The following is a 24,346-nucleotide window of genomic DNA, read 5'->3' on the forward strand; positions in this document are numbered from 1 at the left end:
GGCCAACAAGGCAGATGCCCTTCAGGGAGAGGCTTCTTGAAGAAAAAGTTCCCTTTCTTGCTGAAAAGAAAGGAGTCCCTGCAGGGGCAGGCATCCTCCAGAAGTCGCCTGTGCATGGAAGACACCCACGAAAGCCCCATTCAGGCTTTCCGGAAACCACCCCCTCGAGGCCAGCCCTTGGGCCTGGATTCGGATGACGACTCCACAGAAGGGAAAGTAGGGCCCTCCCTACTCCGGAAGCTGCTGTGCTTGAAGGCCAAGTCCTCTAAGTTGCAGAAACCACACTGCGGTGGGCTGGGGGCATCACCTCTGCACAAAGCAGCTGCTGACTGTGGGCCTGTGGCCGCCCTCAGCAGAACTGCAGACCCACATGGGGAGTCCCCTTTAAGGTGGAAACCCAGAGCCGAAACTCAGAGCCATCCAGAGGCCAGCTCGGTCACCGAGCCAGAGAAGACCCACCCTGTCAGCAGTCCAGATGCGTCATGTGCAACAAAGCCATGGAGAGCTTTCCGGGCCATCATGTCCTCGGGAGCCAAGAAAGGGTCTGTCCTTCCAGGGAATGACCGGGACCATCGGGCAACAGAAGACAGGAATCTTGGCCTCTCCGCAGGACCCGAAACCTCTGCAGCCACCGGGGTGGCTAGGTCCAAAGAGCCACAAAGCTCCTCCAGAGAGCCACAAAGCAACATGGTGGCTGCTGGAGACAAAAATTTACGGACTGTATTTCCAGCTGACGCAGATGGCACTTCCAGGACCCGGAAGATGAAAGAGAGCCCAAGAACTAGGCAGCGTGGACTGGAGAATCATGGAAGAACAGGAGATGTCTCAGAACTGGAGAGCATGGAAGAGCTCAACAGCTTGGGTGAGGAACACGGCTGTCAGGAAGAGAACACCTTGGACTTGAACATTCTCCAAAGACTGGTTAGTGATTTTTCTGCACTACATGTGGGAGAAGCAGAAGGGGGGGCAATGGAATACAAAGACCCTGAACAGGAAGGTGACAGATACTGGGGGGAGGCATTGGCTGGGGGGGACCAGGATCTTGCAGACCTGGCAGAGAATCCAGGGGGCCAGGGGATGGTCATTGGAACAAGGGATTTGGGCTGGCTGACCAGCGAGCTACTGGGAGGCTCAACCATCAGGCCAGCTGGATGGAAGACAGAAGCTTTCACCCAGAGCAACCCTGACACCTGCAAGGCCAAAGAAGAAAATGTAGTTATGGGGGTTATTGCCACAGTCCCCCAACACATGGAGATGATGCTGGGTGCAGCTGCTGCAACAGCAAGTGGAGACTGCCCCACAAAGACAGTGCCTGCAGACCGGCAAAGCAGCCTTGCGCCATCACCACCCTGTGAAATCTCTGGGGACTGCACCCTGCAGGAGTCAGGAACGCCATTTCCTTGCTTCCCACAGGAAACAGACCTGTGCCCCTCATTTTTGGCCAGGGAGCAGGGCCTGCCAGTGCTGCAGCCAACCTCAAGTTTTAACATGGTCCCAGCAGGCCTGGCCAGCCAGCTGCCAGGAAGCCACATGAGGGCGTTGCAGCCTAGTCCTGAGGAAGTGTCCAAAGCTGCTGCACAGTCAGCTGCTTTGGCCTCAGAAGATGCACAGAGCAAGCGGCGGCTCTACAGGGCCGCAGCAGAAATTGTGGGGGCGGCCATCGATGCGGCAGCAGAGCAGCTGGCTCAGAAGGAAGCACAGGAGTGGGCCAGGAGCCGGGGGCTGGAAGAGGACGATGCAGGGGGCCCCATCCCTGGGGCTGCCACCCAAGGGGTAGAGATCCTTTAGGGGCAGCAGCCTCTCCACCTAGCTTCCTAAATACCTCACCACCCTCTCCTTCAGCACCTACCTTGATGTACCTTCCAGTGTCTCCTTCCTGGCTAAGGAGCTTTAGTTTAAGAGCCTGGGGCTAGTGGGGTGCAAGAGGAACATTGGCTTAGTGCAGGATCTGTTTGTCCTTTTCTGTACTAAAGAAAAAACACAATTAAACCCATTCCTGGATCAGGAAACAACTGAGTTTTGGGGGTTGGGGCGATTTTCTGTTACAAAGAGCTTTACCAGAACTTTCTATACTGCAAAGCTGTGTGAACACTGGAAAAATGGGCAGAGAAAAGCTCCTCAGAATTCAAAATCTTATGAATCTCGGCCTTCATGTTTAAAAGAATTCAAGTTTCTAGTCTTTGTGGTTTTTAATGTGTTAAGAGTGTGGCCAATGGCACTAAATCTTAGCCACTGGCTGACAGTGGTTGTCAGGGCCCTTGCCCCATTCCACGACCCGTAGAACCAAATTATATTAATGTAAACATGGGAAAGCATGCACATGTGCAAGATTTTTTTACAGCTTTATTGGGATGTAAACTGAACTCTCTTCTGCACACGTGTTGGCATCCTTCAGTCTCGAAAGACTATGGTATCACTCTCTGAATAGTGGTTCTGGAACAGAGTGTTCTCTCCAGTGCGCGATGCCTGGGTAAAGTAGGTATGGAGGATAGACTGTTTCCCATGCAGCAAATCCCCCCTCTCCACGTCGCTGAAATGGTCCCGTGGAAGGGCAGAAGCCAGTACGGTTGGTTCCAGCGGCGTCGCAGGAGTTGCCAGAACGTGACTGTGTTCAGCCATGAACTGCCTCAGGGACTCCGGCTCCGGATTTTGCCTCGAGGTTGACTCCTGAAGCCTTTTCCATGACTGGATGTAGCCACAAGGCAGTGGAGGTTTGGGATCAGAGTTTTCCTTCTCTCAGATGAGCTGCCTTCCCAGGCTGACAAGTCCCATCTACCCGGTGGCTGTTTAGTTGCCTCTTACGACAAGTACAGCCAAACTGAGGGACTATTCTTATCCCCAGCCCCCAGGGGATAAGATGTGCCGTCTGCACAAGGCAAAAACAAAACACCCTGTCCCAGGGCAGACTATTAGGCTGTGCAAAAATATTAAGCTGCTCTGAAAGATATCCACTAAGAAGGAAAAGGACATCCATGCTTGTCTGGGACCTACAATATTGGAAGAAGCAGCCCCCACCTCCCCCTCCAAGCCCAGCTGTTTAGAAGAAAATCACTCTGCAGTTGCTCAGAGGCATGACTTGCCATTTCAGTTGTTCCAGACCGATTCCTCATATTGACAAGAGGTCACTGGAGCATAACACTGGTAGAAAGTGAGCCCAAGAGTTAATGCTGTTAAACCCACACATATGGCGACACGGGTAAAGTAGAGGGTGTGATTTTTATTTTTTAATATTACTGCATAAAACACACAGTTTTCTCTCCCCAAATAAAGACATATGTACAATTCAAAAATAAATAAAGGTTAATTCAAGATGAAATTCTACCTCTTCTTCCCCCTCCCCAATTACTTAGAGCAATCTCAAAGCATCCCAACAGATCAGAGGGGGAAAAAACCAAGAGTTGGGGAGGGGGAGAAAATGGCTGCTGGAAAAGCAAAATTCCCAGTTGAAAAGGATGCAATTTTTTTTTTAAAAAAGAAAAGGTATCTTTTAAATGCAGGAACCAGACTGGGTAAGTCAAGCATTTCAGGTTAGAAAGGATTGCTCTGTTGAACAAGCTGGGAAGACAGCAGAGTTTCTGAAGGGGGGGCGGGAGAGGAGAGAGGTGAAATGGACCACAGTTTGGGTCAAGTGCAGAAGGAAGAGCCATTTTCCAGCCAGTGTTACCCCACCCCCCCGCCCGAAGAAAGGATGTGGATGAAAAGACACTCCCCTGCTGTTGCTAGTACCTGGGGGGTTGCTGCAATGCGCCGTCCGGACCATGTCAGAGTCAATCTGGCTGTATCAGACGGGAGACAGAAACTTCAATCCAGCCAGGCCAATGACAGACTTGAACAGCTAAGTGCTCACAGCTGGGTTTCCTCCTTTGTGCCCCCTACATCAGCAGCCCACCTTGGGCTGAACCCCCAAATCAAACTTTAGGAAAAATTAAAAGGTCAGAATTTTAGGAAGTGGTTCCTGGAAGTCAGAAGGAATGGCCAGCACAGGTAGCCGTTCCAAAGCCAGATGTCTGCCTCTTTCTCTCTCCCTCCCTCCTCCCAAATATAGCCCAGGATCCACTGGCATTTCCACAGTATTCAGCCACCTTGTTCTCGTCTGCGACAAGGGACCATGGCTTCAACCTACTCCCTTTTTATGAACCCTTTTTATGAAGGGTTCCCTTTTTATGAACCCTTCAAAGGTTCCGCTGCTGTCCAACACAATCTCCTTACAGAGATGGATACACTTCTGCCAAACTCTTTTCCACATGCAAAATGTCAGCCTTCAAGCCAACTGCTCAACTCTTCCTGAAGGGCATCACTACTGTGGCTGGGGAGCTTTTTCCCCACACGCCACTGGTTCTCAGTCCCGTCATCCCAAACACCACTAGCAACTGTACACATAACTTGTCCCCCCAGCATCAGGCCTCGGCAAGATCTGGTTGACGATGGAGGGACTGGGGACAGTGGCTCCTTTGCCGCTGCAAGCCAGCTGGATGCAATGCTCCACGCCCCCACTGGATTCATGCTCACATGCCCTCCTGACAATTTTATGCATCCCACCTAACAAGGCCAGGGTCCAGTGGAAAGTCAAACAGCAGGGGTCTAGCCACACATGAACCTGTAGGACAGCAGCAGGAACTGTGGACTGATGCTGGAAAGCATTCTTGTGTTCCCACATCAGAAAATACTTCTTCCAAACACTGTCTGGGGGCAAGACAAGCCGAGCAAAAAAATCATAATCGAATAGATTCATAATTGTCCTCTTCGGTGGGAGGTGCTCACAGCTCCCCATCGCAACTGGCAGAGCAAGCATCAGTCCTTGTTCGGCAAAAGCCCCAGAGTTAGAAACGCAAAAAGGTAATAAAATAATCTTTTAACCATATACAAATATATATATATAAGCGTGTGTGTATATATATATATATATGTGCATATGTAAGATGGAGGAGAAAAAAAGGACAACCATCTGCAGCTCTTCATCCACGCAACCCATCAGGAAGAGGGCACAGCTGATCACCAAGTGAGCTGAATTCCTTACTTCATTCCATCTTGGACATTTCAAATTTTGTGGTAACTATTTCCTAAAGGAAAAAAGAAAAACACAACAGAACTTAGCATTTGCATATAATTCATTTTAAATTTTAATTACCCTTATAACAACCCTGCAGAGCAGGACAAATGAGGCAATGGCAAGGCTGGAAATAGGGTGATGTTTTAAAGATGCCTAGTGGCCAAGGGGAGGGTTGAGCTCTGAGACGCGCTCGATCGCACTCCCAAGTCACCGCAACATCTCCCCATTATTTACACTAATATCTCGCTGAAGCCGTCTTTTTCACAACTTCAGAGATTTCATCATGGTTGCAAATGGGCCGCGCCACAATCTGTGACATCACAGCAGCCCAGCCAACAGTGAAGGGCACTCAGAAAGGCCACAGAGTTTGAATCCAATTTGCAACTTTTGACCAAGAAAACCTCCCAGATGCAAATCAGATGAGCAGTCTGGAAGATTTTTCTAGGGAAAAACACAACACGATGACTACCCAGAATTGGCTGCATTTTAACCTTTTAACAATGCTGATGAGATGCCCATATGGTTTGTCAGCCTAATAAAACTAGCTGTCTTCCATGAACAGTAGGGCCATACAAAGAGCCCTGCTGGATCTGTATAAGGCAGCAATCTGCTTTCCAACAGCAGCCACCCGGATTCCACTGGGAAGTCCACATGCCAGGGATGAAGGCAATAACCTTCTCCCACTGCTGCTCTCTCGGCCACTAGCATTCAGAGGTAGACTGCCTCTCAACCTGGAAGTTCAACACAGCAATCGTGGCCGAAAGTAATTCAGGTTCCAGAGTCCCTGGGAAGCCACTGTAAAAGAAAAGGAGCGCAGCAGAGAAAGTCAATTGCCTCGGAGGGTGGCAGGTCATGACCCACAAATCTCAGGCTTCTTTTCTTAAAGGCCCACAGTGGTTTCGGGTTTGGGGGCAGCAATCCATGGAACTGCTTGCAAAACATGGCCTGCTTAGCTACGTATGCACCATTCTGCCATGCCACAGCTTGCAGCAGTGCAGTCCTGCCCCCCCCACACTGGACTTGTCTGAAGCACATCCAGCTCCAGAAAAAGGTATGTGACTGAAGTCAGCTCACCTCATCAGAGTCTAGTAAAGGGGGCAGCACCCTGGAAGAGAGATGAAAAAGGGGTGGGGGTCAACACAAACAGCATAATTATGCCCAAGACTGCAGGCTTTGATGAATAAACTGCTGAAATCAAGCCAACTGGGCCTCTTCTAGGTTCACACGTGGTTGTGAATTGAAATGGCGCAGCCAAGGAGAAGCTGGACCTTCTCTCCCCTCCCTTTTCTAGTATCCACCCTCTGTACCCCAGGACCCATTTTGTGCTGGGACCATGGAATCTGCCAGCTGGGCCAGCAGTACATACGGCTGCCCCGTTTGGTTAAAAGCCACACAGGTAAATTTTTAAAACCTACAACCGGTTGGCAGACAAAATACACACACTGGAAGTAAACAAGCTCTTCTAAAAACTTACACATCAGCCATTGAAGAGGGGATATTTTCTTCCACCCATTTCAAATCTTCATCCTGCAAAAGAAGAACATGAGCCACCGACTGCTCTGTCTGTCTCCAGGTTCTGTGCCCCTCTAGGAAGCCCCCAAACACACAACCTGGAAGTGCCAGAAAACGGTCAGGAGGGAGAGGAGAAAAAAGGAGTGCTTTGTGGGGCAGGTGGAGGTGGACTCTGAGGGGTATGTCCAGGATCCTTACCACTCTGCTGCCCTTCAGGATCCCGTTGGCTTCGGCCTTTGAACCCCGCATCTTCATCCCTTCTGCAAAAACACATAGAAACGTCCCTGTCTCCAAGTCAGTCACAGCTACCCTCAAGCTGCCAAAGAGAATTTTTCCCATTTGCTTTGGGCAGATTCTAAGGGACAACCAGCTTCTCTTAAGTGCCACTAAGTGAGAGAAGAGCCTGTCTCCAAGTAGGAGAAATCTCCAGTCCTCTGCGGCAGCCAAGTCTAGAAACACACACACTGTCAAAGGGCTGGGTGGGCACCGAGATGACCACTGCCCTCATCCATTCAGTTTTGTTCTCGATCGGCCTTTACAGTCCCTGTGGGGCTTGGGGTGCCTTAACCTGGCTTGGCTCCACTCACCAAAGGCTTCATTGACCATGTGCTCCTCTTCCTCATCCTCCTGCTCGCTGCCTTCGTCCACCAAGGGCATGAAGGCGTATCTGCAAAGAAAAGGCACTTGCTGGGCCTCAGGAGGAGCCAATGTGTGGGGTGTCCATGCCCACGGCTCTCCACCTGGCTCCAAAAATATCTTCCGCCTTTGTTGCCAAAAGAGGGGCAGGGAAGTTGGAATAAGGTGGGGGAAATCATATCATATGGCCACAGAAAGCTGCCCCACACTGGGTCACACCATTGGACTGCACAGCTTAGCACCAGCTGCTTTCCGGTGCCTGGCTGTCTAAGCTCCTTCTTAACAGGGAAATGTTGGTGACTCAATAGGGGTGCTCTATCCCAACAGAAAAGAACCATTCTGAGCCACACCACTGAGCCCATCTTGTTCCATACCAACAACTATCACCCAACCAGACAGTGCTGGGGCTCTGGCAAGGGGCCACCATCTGTTGGCATCCTTCAGTCTCGGAAGACTATGGTATCACGCTCTGAATGGTGGTTCTGGAACAGAGTGTCCTCTCCAGTGCGTGAAGCCTGGGTAAAGTAGGTATGTAGGCTGTTACCCATGCAGCAAATCCCCCCTCTCCATGTCGCTGAAATGGTCCAATGGAAAGGCAGAGGCCAATATGGTTGGTTCCAGTGGCGTCGCAGGAGTTGCCAGAATGTGACTGTGTTCAGCCATGAACTGCCTCAGGGACTCCGGCTCCGGATTTGGCCTCGAGGTTGACTCCTGAAGCCTTTTCCATAACTGGATGTAGCCACAAGGCAGTGGAGGTTTGGGATCAGAGTTTTCCTTCTCTCAGATGAGCTGCCTTCCCAGGCTGACCAGTCCCATCTACCCGGTGGCTGTTTAGTCGCCTCTTGCAGCAAGTACTGCCAAACTGAGGGCCTATTCTTATCCCCAGCCCCCAGGAATTTACATCTAATTCCTCCTAATTCTAAAGGGCCCACCATACCTTTGGTTATTAGCTGAAGGCCTCCAGAGGAACATGATCACCAGCAAGATGATGGAGAACAGCAGCCTCCAGAAAGCGTCGTCAATCCAGAGCTCCCGCCAGTCCTGGTCAAGGGGGTGGGGGAGAAGGGGGATTGCATACGTGGATGTCTGACTCTGCCTGCCGACCCACCCACAGGGGTTCAAAACACTGCACTGCTCAGGCCTTATACTCCTCCCGCCCCGACCACAGGGAATCGAGGGAGGGAAACTATCTTTCAGGGAGTGCCTCTACAGCCGTTTCTCCTGGTTTCAGGAATCCCTGCAAGGCTGTTGTATTCCGGAGGGGAAACAAGCCACACTCCAAATATGAAGCCGCCTGTGACACCCGCCATACTCAGCCTGCCCCCACCAAAACCGCTGCCCCCTCCCCACTTTGCACTCAGTTACTCACCGACTGGCATGTGGCGAGCCGGAAAGTTTTGGTCGTCCAGATAATGAAGATAACGGATGCTGCAGAGAAAACGACCGTGTGTGACACATTCCAGTCTCACAAAAACTTACGTATTGATCCGTTATATTTATATTCCACCCTTCCTCTAAAAGAGCTCAGGGGAGGATACACACAGATTGCCCAGCTCAACCTCACTTAATCCAAGGGTCAAGCCTGGAAATTTAAACTGGGGCCTTCTCAGTGCTGAAATCTAGTGCTAAAGGCTACATCACATTGGCGTTGGATGCCTTAATTAATTGGTGGCATGCAGCTGGGTGCAGCACTAGGCCACCTGCCCTTCTGTCTTCCAGCGTGGAAGGCACTTCCAGTTTGCCGGCGCCCCCCACCCCACAGATTTCATCATCCACAGAATTCTATAACCACGGAGGGTTCCAGAATAGATCTCCCGTGGATCTGGAGGGCCCACTGCACAGCCATAACCTTTTAAAACGTGGTTCTTGGCTGCAAGAAGTTGACGTTGACTCCCACGCACCCCCACACCCCACCCAGGGCTGCAAAGCCAGGCCTCACCAATGACGGCAAAGATGAGGGTGTTGGTGAAGTGGCGGTAAAGAGAGAGCTTCACCAGGTTCCGGCGAAGCTTCAGCATCTTCATCGTCTGCACCAGGCTGATGAGAATGTGTCTCAGGTTAAGGAACAGAGCTGTGTATATAGGGGAGGGGAGAGATAGGAGGAGCGGGGTTGGGGACACTTCCCAGAGGACCTCACGCTCCCTCCCAACCATCCAATGTGGAAGAGCACCCAGGGCCAGCTGCCTGCCTCCACTGTAGTTTCTCCAGCACTGCAGATCACTACCAAGAGGCCCTGCCTGCATCAAAAGGGTAGCATCCAAGTCTGTTGCAGGCCACGCAGTTCAAGATTAAAGTGGCCGCTGATCCAAAGCGCCAACCCCACCCCCTCCTTGACTGCTCACACGTTGCATCTTGTGCCTGGTCTTAAGGAGGGGCACATTCGGACATTTGGAGAAAGCTGGTTATTAGAGGCCACTTTTCAAGAGAAGAACATTCAAAAGAACAAGAGATATGGAAAAGCTGGATGGAAACATTCATTTACATGGTCAAGATTTTGGATGAAGACCCAGAATTCCCCTCTTCTTAGCTCCGATACTGCAATATCCCTTAATGCGTTGTCCTCTGCAGTTCCAAGGCAAGAAAGAGAACCCATGTCTTTGCGGTCGCGAAAGTCTACAGCTCAAGCAGGAGTGGAGCTTTGCAGCACGGAAAGAACCAAGACTACTTGGAGAAAAGGGCAGGGGAGGGAGGGAGGAGGAAGAGGCAAGGAACATGCAGGCGAGGCCCGAGACAGGCCCGCTCTGGCCAGTCAACCAAGAGGGACTCGGAGGATATCCACCAGCAGAGGGCAGAGTCAAGCATAGCCAGGGGGATAGCAGCCAGCAGCACCAAGTCATCTTGAGCCTGGGATCAAAAGAGAGAGAAAGAGAGAGAGAGGTGACAAAAAACAAAGACAGACAGACAGACAGAAGAGGAAGGCATGGTGCAGGCAGGAGGCTGAACTCATCTACTGTCAAACATGGGCTTGCAAACCACTAGTCACCTGTGGTGTGCAGGAAGTTGAACATACACAAGGGGAGATATGGTAAAACCAGAAAAAGAAAAAAGATTCGCAGAGCCAGCTTCAAGGCCACCTGTGTGTTCTGGAGAACACACTGACCAGCAGAAGAATGTGAACATTGGAGGAAGGTGATCTTCTAGTGCAGCCATTTTCAACCACTGTGCCTGGTATGTCATGGATGGTCTGCAGGTGTGCCGTGAGGGTTGGGGAGAGGGTCATTTGTTAATAAGGCCACTGGGGGATGTGAGCCCCAATTGTCAATGGTCTGCCTTGCCAATGGTCAAAAAACCAATGGTGTGCCTTGACCAGTTTAGCACCTTGTCAGTGTGCCGTGAGATGAAAAAGGTCAAAAATCGTTGTTCTAGTGCCTCAGAGTGGGTCATGGCATTTGGGAAGGGGCGGTTACATCCCCTCCAGCAAGCAGGTAATGCTACCCAGTTTGGCTTCTATTGTGTCTTTGCACCACCTAAAAATTAATCTCTGGCTTGGATTAAAAAACGCGAAACTGGCTATGCTTTTGCCAAGGACCTGATTCCGAACAGACAGAGCCTGAAAACTACAAGAAGTTATACCATCAAAAACAGATAAATATAATTGGAAGAAGAGCCCATGGCTGTTTCTTGGTCCCAGGAGTGCTCAGCGCAGGCTGGAAGCAGCCTTGCAACTAGCAGGGTCCAATCTCATTAAGCCTAATGCCTCTTGCTCTCAGTCTTGCATCTGCTGCCGCCCCCCACCTCAGTTAGACACCAAGGAGCAGGGAAAGAAACTGTAGCTCTGGTAGAAGGACCCCCACCCTCTCCACAACACCTCCGTTGCGGCCAGTCCCCAACAAAGGATATCCACCAGACGATACAGGAGTCCACAAAGGCCAGAAAAATTTCGCAGGCGAGGGCAGCTAGGCTAGTCTGATCCTGGGGTGGGGCACAGGGGAAAATCAGGACCAGTGCCCAGCTGCTTCAAGGCAAACCCACCCTCTTCCCCCAATTGCCTCCCCTCCTTACCGATGTCACCCGCAGGACTCCTTCAATGATGGAGAAGAGCAGGTACATCAGGCCGACACCCACCACACGGTTCAGGAGGGCTCCCAGTCGGGGCCTGTTGGAAGGAAGCCCAGAGTCATCCAGGAGCAGCCACCCACTGGCTGCAGAACCCGCTTCTCAGAAGCTGTGCCACAGAGCAGGATGCCAGATGCAAGAGCCTGGGGAGTCGCACAAAGGGGGACGCTCCGTCTGGGCCCAGGCACATGGGAGTGTGCATGCAAGACGATCATACGAGGAAGTGTTCTGTGTGTCCACTTGCAGAGTCAGGAAGACTGGCAAGCTGAAGGCACGCACAACAGACTTCCAGTCCCTCCATCCACTGTAATTTGATGCTGTTTCTTTGGAAGGCAAAAGCAGCATCGAAAGGATAGAATGCGGAACACACTATCACCCCACAGTACACCATCACCCTGCCCCACCCCAGGCCACCACTCACTTGACAATGCCGTATCCCAGGCTGGCAATGATGACAAGCACCCGCGCCAACATCCGTTTCACAGCACACAGGACCTCCGCGAAGATCACTGCGCCTTGAACTGGAAAATAAAAAAGGCCAAGCATTGCTTTGAGAGTCAGCAAGACCGTGAGACAGGAAGACTGTCGGACTCTGTGGCAGGCCAGGCTAGCCAGTGGCTCAAGGCTGAGGGTCCAAGGTGAGGCACGCCAGCTGGAGCATCACCTGCTCCCCAAACAGCACTGTCACTTCTCCTTTGCTTCACCACCTGCCTCCCAGAGGGAAGGTGGTTGCTTCCCTCCAACGCTCCTTAAAAACCACTTTTTCTGCCTAAGGTCTGGCAACACCCCTTAGTCCCAGTTTTCAGCATTGTCCTTCTCAAGGCACCCCAACCTCTATGGTCTTATCTATGGTCTCCACCTCTTGCGATGTCACTTCCAGCTTCTGAGAGACTCTTCCAGGTTCTGCAGCTCTGTCTGTTCCTCTTCCTCCACGGGCAAAGCCGGACAATTCATTACTAGAGACGGTTGCAGAACTTGGAAGAGCTTTTCAGTGATTTTCAGCCGCTGTGCTCCAAACTCCTGCGGCACATTTGCAGCACACCAGTGTGCCGTGGCACACTGGTTGCAAATCACTGCCTTGGTCGTATCTCCTCCTGCACCTAAGCTTAAGCACATGTAACCACAACAATCACATATGATTCTCCCCAACCTCCTCCTCCGTCTCCCTTGTGTCAATACTGGACTGCAAGCCTCTCAGGGCAGAGAGCTGTTTTTAACTCTGTGTAAAATGACATATGCTCTGGAAACGGATTAAAAAGTGACAGTTACGATCATCTGACAGCTGAGAGCCCACAGAGAGGAATGCTGGGAGCAAGCGCAAAACTGAGAGGGAGGAGGTTAAGAGGTCAGGGGAGTAGGTGGGGATGGAGAGCTGGAAGGGGGGGCACTAGATGCCTGAGACAAGCCAAAAGAGCTTGGGTTGCCCAAGTTGAAACTGCCCAGAAGAAGTTGCGGAGCCTTCTGGAAGCCAAATGCTTCAAAGTTTGGAGAGAAAGATGTGTTAGGGAGCCAAATGTGTTCCTTCTCCTAGGTTTGGCACCACAGGGACAAGGACAGGAACACTTTTGTCACACAGGGGGTCTGGTTGGCAAGAACACCACCAGCATCATGCTCCACATTTGTGCAGGACAGAGAAAAGGAGCCCCTAAAATGCAGAACTCTGCCTGTGGGCTACACAGAACAAGCGGGAAGGGGAGTGCATGGGGGAAGAGAGACCAGTTCAGAAGAGCTTTGCAACCCCGGATCAAGCTTGCAAACCGAATCACTGTAGACTCATGCAGCAGGAGCCACTCACCTGACACACCCTGGCTCTGGATGCTCTGAAATTCGGCGTAGAAGACGGCCTTCTCCAGCATCCCCAGGAGGATGACCCCGCCGATCCAGAACTGGATGCGCAGGATGTCCCGCCAGTAGCAGGCCAGGAGGGTTAGCCACAGGACGCCGTAGAGCACGTAGACGATGCACATCACCATGTAGAACTGCCAAGGGAGAGCACAGGGGGTCCTGCAGTCCTCGCTATGCCCATCTGGCCGAGCATGGCGAGACCTGCCTCTGAGTGAAGACGCAAAAGGCTCTGCTGTGCAGCAGCGGTGTAGCTAAAGGGGGGTGGCCTGGTCACTACTGCGGGCGCCACAACATGCCATGTAAGCGCCCCTCCCATTTGCTGCTGGAACCCTTCCGGGCAGCAAGGGCAACATGTAGGGAGGACTGCTTACACCGCGCGTTGGGGTGCCTATAGTATTTTCTGCACCTCCCATAGCTACACCACTGCTCAGCAATCCTATGTACACTCACCTGGTGGTAAACCCCCCTGAACTCAATGAGTCTTACTCCCAAGTAAACATGCTTAGGATCGCATTTCTTAACATGTCAAAACTTTATTTGGAAAGTGTTTTTAATTGGGATACTCACATATGTTATGGCACAACAACTCAGGAGCCTGCTTTTTCCTTACACAGTTTAAATTTTAAGGGGGACGACGACCCCAAAGCTTCTGTGAACATGCTGATTTCAGTACTCCAAAGGAGCAGTGCATACTATACAGATTTATGCTTCCTAGGGAGGGTCACCCGAAAAAAAGCTAATTGCAACTTTGAAATTGCCCAATTAGAGTACTGTATGCATTGCATATGTACCGTCACTAATTAATTTTGTGAAACATGCAATTTTAGAAATGGGAAATCTTCCCAGCCCACATCTCATGCCCAGAACTGGGTGGGGCAGGGCTCCAGGGAGGTGGTGCCACTGGCCTCTGGCTGGTCAACTCCCCAACTTTGAAAGGCAACTTCAAGCTTGATCTCCCCAGTCTATACCCTTGAGCTCCTTTATTTTTATTCTGATCACCACATGGACTCCCCCCCCCCAAAGTGGTAGTTAAACTGCAATTCCTCTGAGTCACCCAGCCAGCACCACCTTTCCCAGGGGTTCCTGTGGAAGAGCCACAGTGCTTAAAACTAGCAAAATCCAGGTTAAGACTTGTAGCATCTGAAGATGGACACAGGAACATTCAGGACTCAGCTGACCCATAACATCATTTCTGTATCAGTCACATATCCCCTTGGGAGGAGGCAGAATGTCAGGCCAAAGTTCTTGACATCACAGCTCTAGCAAGGAGGACACACAGCTTATGACTAATGACAACTCTCCTAAGTTGGGCAGTCTGCTTGTCTCATGGAGGAAAAAAGTCAGGGTTTTGGACTGCAGCTACTTCAGAAGCTCTTGGCAAAGTGTGCCAAGGAGGCTGGGCAAGAGCTCACCCATCTCCCATAATGCACAGCAATTGCAGGACCTCTCTGCTTGGAACATCTGGAAGGGACGGGAGAGAATGCGCAGCACCCATCATGACAGAGAAGGCCCGCTCCTGGCCAAAAAGCTGACATGTTATCCATAGAAAGCACAGACACAAGCATCTTTGTGATAGACTATATGATACTGGGGAGTGTGCTTTCCTAGGCCCACAACATCATTAGATGCAAACAAACAATCTGTTAAGACAATGGTGAGGATAAGGGAGGTGGAATTCACTACATCTCTCTCAAACAAGAGGAGTGCTCTGGAACACACACCAGAGTCCCAAATTTGTGGGTGCAAAATTCAGTAATAAAAAGGTTATGTCTTCTTTGTAGCCCGAAGATAACCCCAAGTCCTGCTTCAAGTTTTTGGGAAAATGCAGTCGGACAGGTCAACAAAGAGCGATTCTGCAGTCTGACCCCTTAGGGCTTGCAGCAGTCAGCCAAGTGCACCTGGCTTGTGTCTACCACGATCCTTTCATTTATATTCTTCATTACAGAATGATAATTCTACAGCAACAAACAAGGGCTGCCTGGTTGGAGCAGCATTGAGGGGAGGAGACTCAAAAGACAGAGGAAGGCAAGGTTTAGGAAAGACATGTGAATGTCCAAACCCCACCTAGCAGGAATGACTGATCCCATCCCCTCCCCAACTTCCCAGATAAGAGGCCTTGAGGTGCAGAGCTCGGTGTACTGGCTGGACTGGATCCAGCCAGACCCATGTTCCGATCCCAGCTCAGCAGAGGAGTTCACTGAGTGGCTTTGGGCCAGCCACCTGACCTACCACGCATGCCACCCGAAAGCGTCAGGCAGGAAGGGTGGGGCACCCCAGCCTCACCCACTGGGCCAACTCACCACCATCAGGGGCCAGTCCGAGGCGGAGATGTACAGGTGTTGAGGGTGCTTCATCTGCACGAGGACTGCAGGATGCAATAGGAGGAAGGTAAGGGTGGAAAGGTTACAGCAAGACAAGGAAACCCCTGGGTGCAGCAGTGGCCACCCTGAGCCCTGGAAGCCCCTCTTCATAACCACCACAGCCCAGCCCACTATCTGACTCCCAGACACAACCCACTGAAGCACAATGGGAGTTTGCCTCCAAATAAGACCAGAGAGTGGCAGGGCTGAGATGAGCACTTTCACCCAGCCTTGGTCAGGAGATGACTGTTGGCTGCTGCTGTCTAAAGGTTCTATTGACGCTCCTCTGCGTGTGTGATCATGTAGGCTTTCCATGCCAAGGGCAAAACTGGTGAGGGTTTATAGACCACAACCCCCGCCCCGGTGTTTCCATTTTACAAGAGGCTCGTTGGCCAAGCTGCTGATTCCGTCGTACACGAAATGGGGAGGTGGATGCTTGTCTTGGAGGAGGAGCGGCACCCCACCAGCCACATCTGCTGCAGAGAGGAAGGGTGGGTCTTCCCCACAAGGGACATGCTCCCTGGTCCATTAGGCTCACACCCTTTTACTTACCTGTGAACTCCGAGCTGGAGGACCCACTTGCACTTTCAATTTCAAGAATGAAAATGTACGGCCCGTCGTCCCAGGTCTCGGCCACCTGGGTTGAAAACAAGAACATTCTGCATCGGTCAAGGATCGGGGCAGTCTGTCAGCCATCTCACTCCCACTTGAGGGACAAAGCAATTCCATAGTGCCCCGTTCCCCTCCTCACAGTTCCTGCCCCTCTGGATTGTGGAGCAGGAGATACAGTCTCGAGAGCGGCCGGTTGTCATTTTATTCCAACCTGGCATGCTGCAGTTTACGCACAAACCAGGCTCCTATGATTCAGTCCAGTTTGGGGCCACAACTGGGACCAGAAGGCTCTCCGTCTCCTGACACAGATGGAGGGAGATGAGACAGGGGCTGCCTGCATTTGTGACAGCAAGCCATTGTTCCTCCGGTCCGGCCTTTTCCCAGAAAGGAAGCAAGGCCACGTGTTGCAGACCAGCAGCTGCAGTCCCAGAAACATGGAGCACTCAGCAGCACGTAAGTGGTGGGGGAATCCCCCCCTTTAGCAGGGATCAGCGGGTACAAACCCAGTCCTTGGGGCTTTCTGGAACACAAGCAGCCCAGCAGCGGCTTGCAGCTCTTCCCAGCCACCAACCTTTGGATGTATCTGGACCTTCTCCAAGGCTTGTCCAGCTTTCCCTGGGAGCTGAAGAGACTCCTCCGCAGAGGGCTTCGCCTGCCGTTGCACTTCATCAGTTCCTTCTTTTGGTTTTTCCACGGATTGCTGACCTTTCTCGGGAACTGGTGGAGGAGGGACCTCCCTCTTCCTCACATCCTTCTTTTCCTGAAATGCAGAAATGAGCAGAAGGGGTTGTCCCCGGAGCCTTCCGCTGGGCACTCACCCACTGGGCAGAAGGCACCTTTATCAAGTGAGCATCTCATAGAGTCAGTGGAAAGATAACAGCTTTCCCCCCTCTGCTCCAGCACAGTATCCCTCCCAGTGACTGTCTGCTGTGGCCTCTCTTGTGTTTCCTTTTGAGGGGGGACCGTCTGTGACAGGGTTCCCCCCTCCCCAAATGCTCCACCTCCTCCTTCTTTTTGCTACGAAAACTGCTTTGAAACTTCCACTGAAAAGGAGGAGATAAACATTCTAATACAATAAAAATATTATCTTGACTGACCGAACTGGCTGCATGTTGGTCGAAGAGACGCATCTTCTGTAGCTTCTGGGGCTTCTGGGGTTCTGGACCAGAAAGCTGAGAGAGAAAAGAGAGGACGTGGTCACAGACGCCGATACTAGAGGTCAAACCCCTCCCCACCCCAATTTTCACATTTAAATCACCTTCCCTCCAAGGAGCTCAGGGTAGTGTGCATGACTCCTCCCCTCCCTGTGTCCTCACAACAATCCTGTGAGGTAGGTGAGGCTGAGCAGGGATTTGAACCTGGATCTTCCAGGTCTAAGACCAACTCCCAAACCACTATAGTCCTGGCTCTCTGCATTTTGCACACTTAAAAAACTTGCCACCTCCACCCCTGGAAACTGGATGCGAATTGGGGTTAAAGTTTTTCTTCTCTCTGCAGAACCTATCTATCAAACATGTTCCTCTTCACTGGCCTTCCGCCTTCCGTTTGCTCCCAGACCTTCCAAAACAGAACCGGTTTGGTTTCCCCAGTCCTCCTGAAGGCCAGGTCCCTCTCCTTCCTCTGCTTCCCACTCTGTCCAACTTCAGGCACAGGCTGTTCAATGACCACCTCGCACCCTCGCTTGCCATCCATTATTCTGAAGTTCTCACCTCCGACACAAGGCATGACACGGAGGTCCTGTTCAAAACATACTGGCCGCCCCCGGCTGAACTGGCTTCCTGGTCATAGTTACTCAGGTATGACTCAGCTTCCTTGTCCTGTGGGGAGACAGAAGAAAGTGGATAAGGCCCACTGAGGGTTCAACTAAGGGCTCAACAACTCACAGTTCCTTGGCCTGCTGGATTCCTGCAGTCACGTCATCACTCTGTTTCTGTGTGCAACACCACTTCCATTTGTAAACCTCCCCCTGGACATTCCAGATTCCACCACATTTCTAGCCCGCCCCCTCCCCAAGCCACTCCCCCAAACCAAGAGCAGACCATCTACTTACGCTCACAAAGACCTCGTCACGACAATGGGAGCTACGCAGGTACCACGTGATATTCAGGGGCGTTTTGGAATCACAGTTCTTGTGCAAGACTGCAAAGAGATGTGCTGTTACACCTGAGCCAGAGAGCCCACCCAGTCCCCAGGGGGCCCTGGCTGGCTTGGGTTCAGTCCAACATCCTCCAAGTTTCCGAGTTAAAACACGGGTCAAACTTCACTCTCCCACCCCAAAGGAAACTCCTTTCAGACTTGGCATGTGAAAGAATACGAATTACCCAACCATCCACTAAGACTTCCATGTCCTGCATGAGTGGCGATTCTGAGCAGGACTTCTGTCTGAAGGAGACAAACCCACAGGAGCAAACTCGTACAGAGATGCAACAACCTCTGCAATGTTCTTGTGAACACATCCCTCACCCTCAAGGCAGACATCCAGAATTGCCTGCTGCCCCCCACCCAAAAAAAAATAAATTCTATGGAGGATGACTTGGAAAGTGATGAGCAGAGCAGCGGTCAGGAAGAGAAACTGTGGGCAGCCTCTGAACGCAGATACTCACTGGTGACACGAATCATGGTCTCGTTGAACATGGTCTTGGGGAACATAAAGCGCTCCTTTCCCCCCTGGAAGAGAAGGACAGGAGGGTTTGTCAGAGGAACAGGAAGCCTGGGGGGGGGGGGGTTTAAGCTATTTCCTCCTCAAACAAACTGGCTCAGGGTGACATGGGGAGGGGGGTGGGACTCCTCCTCTTTGGGCTCCAAATGAAAGTCAACACCCACTCCCGGCAAAGCAGCTTCAGGTGGAAAATGTCAACCTCAGAGCTCAAGCTCAGTTTACCACTGGAGAGATGGTGCACAGGAAAGAGGAAAGTAGCTGTGGCTTTGTGTGGAGGGCACAGCTGGTAACACGGAGCCTCCATGCTCAGAGGGATTCTACAGACCTGAATACCAGTTGCTGGGGAGAATCAGTGCAGAAGAGCTGTTGCCTTCATGTGCTTTTGAGAGCCGGAATTGCAGAGTGGCTAGGCGCACAGGCAGTACAGTCTCCTGCCCATATTGCATCTCATGGATTCAGACTCTTGCAGACTCAGTCACCCCATCTGCAACAGGGTGTGGCAACTCTATGGCCTACCTTACAGGGTTAATAAGCTACAGAATCCAAGTAGCAGGAAACTCCAACGAGTATCTATTCTGACCCTAGGGTGCACCCCAAATGGCCCCCCACCTGTCCTTCTCTTGAAACCCCGAGGAACGGCAGCCCATAAGGTCCCCAAGGGACCCGATTCCATCGCAAACATACTCTTATTCCAGGTGTATCAATATTCTCTCATATCTCGGTCATCTTCGGCAAATAAAGTCTTTCAGGTACAACTAATAAGCTGTGTTTCTGTTCCAATAGGCCACCGGATTGTGACACTGACAATGGAGAAACAGATTTCAAGGCAGCTGAACTTCCTCCTCCATCAGCTTGTCCAGAAAAAAAAAGGCTTTGCACACAAGAGGCTCTCAATTGCCCCAAACTGAACTGCGTTGCAAGCAAGCTGTTGAGCGTTTATGTCCCTGTTGCCTAACAGGCCAGGTGAGTTTGCTATCCAAACTAACATTAAGGCAAACAAGCATTAACCATGAGACAACTGTTCTTCACAACTTTACTACTAGAGAACAAAGATGGTTCATGCCTCAGAGCACCCTTTATAGAGGTGGATTTGGTCACAAGGGCGTGTGGCCTGGCTGGCAAGCACAGACAGGTTTAGAAGGCTACAGAACAAGACTCCGCAGCACAGAACCAGGAGGCCCCAGAGAGCTGAAATGGGGCTACTACAGCTTGCTTGAGAAGGTGGTCACTACAGCTCAGAGGTTTACGCTATGGAAAATGCAAAGGTGATTAGTTTCAGCAGTTTCCTCCTCTATGCTCACCTCCTCCCTCTCTTACTCAGCACATCTTTCATGCCAGTGGAAGTGGAGGTGCTGCACAGGGTGCGGGAAGGAGGAGTTCTCTCCCCACAACAGGAGTCCAGTCCCGCAGCACAAGCCCCCAGCTGGCCGGCACCTGCCCTTCGACGCCAAACTTGCAAAAGCACAGAGAGATTTTGCTCAGGAAATGTAGCTGACACACTGGATGAGCGACCAGGGCAAAGACACAAATGGGATCTTGCTGTTCTGCTTTCTGTGGCCTCTGGGAGTTTCCTAGAGTTCACCTGTGGGATTGTCACATGTAGTCACCCGAGTCCCTTCCTTCCCCCTGTCAACAGTCAGATGGGCAACATGGTCCAAAAAGCTAGCTCAGAGCCACATTCCTTGTTGACCGGTCAGCCGGGGACGGAAGAGGCAGGGCTGCTTCCCTGGAGCAATTCAGCTGCTCCAGGATAGGAGCCTGCCCAGGGGGCTAGAAGGACAGCAACAGGTGAAAAATAGGGGGAAAGTGGGGGTTTTCACCACGTCCCAAACTCATGGTGTTCTGGAAGGTCCATGTGCATCCATCCATGTGCATATGCAGACACAGGGCTTGAACACCCCTTGCCAGCTCTGCCTCTAGCTACTCCTCTCCACCAGGCTGCACATGTAGCAGGAAGGAAAGTAAGGCAGGACAGCACAACTTTTCTGGAGCAGGAAATGGCATGCAAATCTTCTGCATTAGCACAGGAGTTCTGTGGTGGTGGCAGGGAGTGGAAAAGCCCATTCCAGGAAATGAAGAAAGACAGTTAGTGTGATTGCCTCTATCTTGCACCCACATGTAATGGCGGCAGCTGGGACCGCAAATATCTGGGGAAAGTAGTTTTCCTCTGGTGACCTGCTTTTCTAGACACTCCCCGACACCCACAATAAGTGCTTTGGGACTTTTTTCTCTGAGGCAGAGAAACATTTTGCTCTCTTCCCTCTTCCCCAGCCTTTTTTCCAGTGCCCTAAGCATTCTCTCCTCCTCCTCCAATCAGGTCCCTGCCCCCCCCATCAACCGTCCACAGTGTGCTTAATAAATCGTTTGCCTTCAAGATGCCACAGAACTCTTTGCAGACTTTGCCTATTCTTTTCAGAATACCAAGATATCTCTCCCCAAAACCAAGTCTACTCCTCTATAGGAACAAAGCAATGGGCCTTTGTTCTACCTGGGTCCTATCATAGGATACCGGTGAAATAATCACCACACTTTAAGTGTGGCACCTCTTTTCCACAAGGGAGAGTCCACAAGGGTTAAACTGATGAACTGGAAGTCAAGTCCAGCATCTTGCCACACAGTGCACTACCCATCACTCAGAGTGAAGAAACACATCCAAGCCCATGAGAAGCTCCATCCTGTATGAGCAAATAGCAACCCCTCCACTGCTTCCCACAGAAGTGAAAAGAGTGCATGACTGGGGGTGGGGGGGCACAATGGCTCTAAATCCAAAGTCAGTGCCACTGACCAAAACAGAAGGATTGCCCCATTGTGGGGGGGGGGGGAACCAGATCGCACATCAGCCTTGCTCTTGACTTCCACCTGTTTGACTGGGAATGTGGCAGAAGGACATGCCAGATCATCACCATATTTTGCTGTCCAGACAGAGGCTACCCTGAGAATCACGTCTGAGTCCATCTCCAAGGCCTGCCCCAGATTCCCTTTCTTGGCCACATCAGAGCATTACAGGAACCAGCTCTTATGCACAGAGAGACGTTTAATGGATATTTGGTAAGCCACTTTGCCAGACCCTCTTGGGGCTGTATACACACAAGCTAATCCTATTGCAGCAGAGTAATATTATTACTTACACCACAAAGATAACACATCCCCTTCTCCTTTACACAAGAAAAGCTCTGCTGGATCAGATTCAAGGGGGCCATTTTGTCCAGCATCCCACTGTGGTCACACAGAGGCCTCCAGAAAGCTCACAAGCAGAAGAACAAAAGACACCCTTCTCCCTCACCCATGACACCCATGCATTTAGGGGCAGAGCGTCATTGCATCTGGAGGTAATGCATGGCCATCTTCCATTTGATGGCATCTTTGCACTCACTCCCTGGCTAGTGGCCACCAATAGACCTCCCATTTTCAAGTCATTCAAGGTAGTGGCTATCATCACCCTATTCTGTGGCCATAAATTCCGCAGCCTAATAATTCACTGGGTAGAAAAAGTCCCTCCTTCTGTCTGTCCTAAATCTCCCACCCATCAGTTTCATGGGATGACCCCAGAAATTCTGGTGTGTTGTCGGAGAGTAGGAAAAAAACAAAACGAATCTCACTCAACAACCTACAAAATATTAATTGTGTCCCATCCGCGCCCCCCAAACTGACTTCTCCCCCAGCAAAGGAGGTCCAGATGCTGTAGCCTAGGGATATCAAACTCATTCAGTAGTGGGCTGCATAGCATTTATGGTCCCTGCTGAGAGCAGGAAATGACATCATTAAGCAGGAAGGGATGTCATTCAGCAGCTTGTTGCCATCCTTCAATCTCAGAAGACTATGGTATCGCACCCTGAATGGTGGTTCTGGAGCAGAGTGTCCTCTCCAGTGCGCAATGCCTGGGTAAAGTAGGTATGGAGGATAGGCTATTACCCATGCAGCAAATCCCCCCTCTCCACGTCGCTGAAATGGTCCAATGGAAAGGCAGAGGCCAATATGGTTGGTTCCAGTGGCGTCGCAGGAGTTGCCAGAACGTGACTGTGTTCAGCCATGAACTGCATCAGGGACTCTGGCTCCGGATTTTGCCTCGAGGTTGACTCCTGAAGCCTTTTCCATAACTGGATGTAGCCACAAGGCAGTGGAGGTTTGGGATCATAGTTTTCCTTCTCTCAGATGAGCTGCCTTCCCAGGCTAACCAAATTGAGGGCCTATTCTTATCCCCCAACCCCCAGGGGTTGTTCAGCAGCTGATGACCAGAACATAAGCACTTTGTTCTCAATGAGAAACTCATGAGCTGCAAATGACAGAAGAGAAAATGTGCAAATCCTGTTCATATTTTCAAGATATAAGAGCCCAGTTATAAGTCTGGGGAAGGCCAATTATAAAGGGGGCAGAAAAAAGAAGAGCACTGCTGGAACAGGCCAAAGGGGGACCATCTAGTCCAGCGTACATCTCTCAGCGGCCCATCAGCTACCCCAGGGAGCCTACAAGACCACAACAGACCTGCATCCTGATGCCCCCCTCGCAACTGGCATTCTGAGGTAGCCCACTTCTAAAATCAGGGGGCTCTGCATACCCATCATGGCTTGTACCCATGGCGGACTTTTGCTCCATAACGCTGCCCAGTCCTCTTTACAGTCAACTAGGTCAGATGCTGCCAGCACATCCTGTGGCAAGGAGTTCCACAGACTATCGACATGCACATACCCACCAGGGCTTGTAACCAGTGATTGACTAAATCTGTCCCCTTTTAAAGGCATTGAGGCCAGTTGCCATCAGTGGCGTAGCTGGAGGGGGGCGGAGCGCTCAGTCCGGTGGGGAAGCTAAGTGGGGCAGGCAAGCGGCCTCTCCCTTCAGAGACATTTCTGGCAGGGGGAGCAAAACGGAACCATACAGCCATTGGTTGCCATTACCACATCCTGTGGCAGGGAGTTCCACAGACTAATGACATGCTGGGTAAAGAATGCCAGGGATGCCACCTGCACCTCCTGCATGCAGGCAGAGGGCTCTACCCACTGATACCCACAGCCCCTCTGACCACAGTGACTGCTCTGTACTGTGCAGCTGTTCTGGGGGGAGGGGAGCCCCAGCAGGCCCTTCTCAGGCTCCGCCCACTCCCCGCAAGCCCCGCCCACTCCCACGTGACGCCCGTCCTGTCGCGGTACTCACGCCTTTGCCGGTGACGTTCCAACGGCCGGGCTCCGAGGCGGCCCCGCCGGCCGAGCCCGGCCATAGCGCGGCCCCCCAGAGAAGCGGCAGCAGCCCGAGACGAGAGAGGAGCCGCGTCCCCGCGCAGCCCACCAGGCGCTTGCCCGCCGCCATCCTCTTCCGGAACCGGGAGTCACGTGGGCGGTGCTGTGGGCGTGACTCCGGGAAAGGGGAGGGGCCGGGTGGAAAGTGACAGTCTCGGGGCGGGGCGAATGTGGCTCCGCCCCTTCCCTTCGCCAGGGAGCGTCTGCAAAGAGGTCGCCCGAGGGAGGACGAAGAAACCCCGAAACCACCGCCAGGGAGCGGATTCTTGCCTGCCACGTGGGAAGCCTAGCCCTGAACGCCCCACGCAGTCACTCTGCCCATGCTCAACGACACTCTCTCCTGGAGTCCTGCTTTCTCTCCTTTCCTGCTGGAGCAGACTCTTCA

The 24,346-nt window shown here is 51.8% G+C and overlaps 1 protein-coding gene across 1 annotated transcript; it reads right to left on the bottom strand.

Moving 5' to 3' along the window:
• Positions 1 to 3,197: 3,197 nt before the first annotated feature.
• On the bottom strand, positions 3,198 to 24,059 carry LOC136661646 (transmembrane protein 87A-like). Its single transcript, XM_066638994.1, has 20 exons — positions 23,879 to 24,059; positions 18,675 to 18,738; positions 18,122 to 18,210; positions 17,781 to 17,888; positions 17,169 to 17,243; positions 16,643 to 16,831; positions 16,012 to 16,096; positions 15,400 to 15,464; positions 13,050 to 13,233; positions 11,676 to 11,775; positions 11,201 to 11,294; positions 9,974 to 10,042; positions 9,138 to 9,246; positions 8,568 to 8,626; positions 8,136 to 8,239; positions 7,150 to 7,229; positions 6,761 to 6,822; positions 6,525 to 6,577; positions 6,125 to 6,155; positions 3,198 to 5,060 (listed from the first exon to the last, which is right to left on the bottom strand). The coding sequence occupies exons 1-20, from the start codon at positions 24,029 to 24,031 to the stop codon at positions 5,019 to 5,021; spliced, it is 1,815 nt and encodes a 604-aa protein (XP_066495091.1). The 5' UTR covers positions 24,032 to 24,059; the 3' UTR covers positions 3,198 to 5,018.
• Positions 24,060 to 24,346: the final 287 nt, after the last annotated feature.

The sequence above is a fragment of the Tiliqua scincoides genome, chromosome 10 (genome assembly GCF_035046505.1).
Source record: "Tiliqua scincoides isolate rTilSci1 chromosome 10, rTilSci1.hap2, whole genome shotgun sequence".
NCBI lineage: Eukaryota > Metazoa > Chordata > Lepidosauria > Squamata > Scincidae > Tiliqua > Tiliqua scincoides.

What these genes read in the sequence shown, in the direction of transcription:
- LOC136661646 (XM_066638994.1), bottom strand. Translation starts at nt 24,031, where the DNA reads ATGGCGGCGGGCAAGCGCCTGGTGGGCTGCGCGGGGACGCGGCTCCTC. An exon ending in GGAACGTCACCGGCAAAGGC is followed by an intron (nt 18,739 to 23,878) that starts GTGAGTACCGCG and finishes CTTCTCTTCCAG; the next exon opens with GGGGGAAAGGAGCGCTTTAT. An exon ending in CGGACTGGCCCCTGATGGTG is followed by an intron (nt 13,234 to 15,399) that starts GTGAGTTGGCCC and finishes CTCCCTTGGCAG; the next exon opens with TTCTACATGGTGATGTGCAT.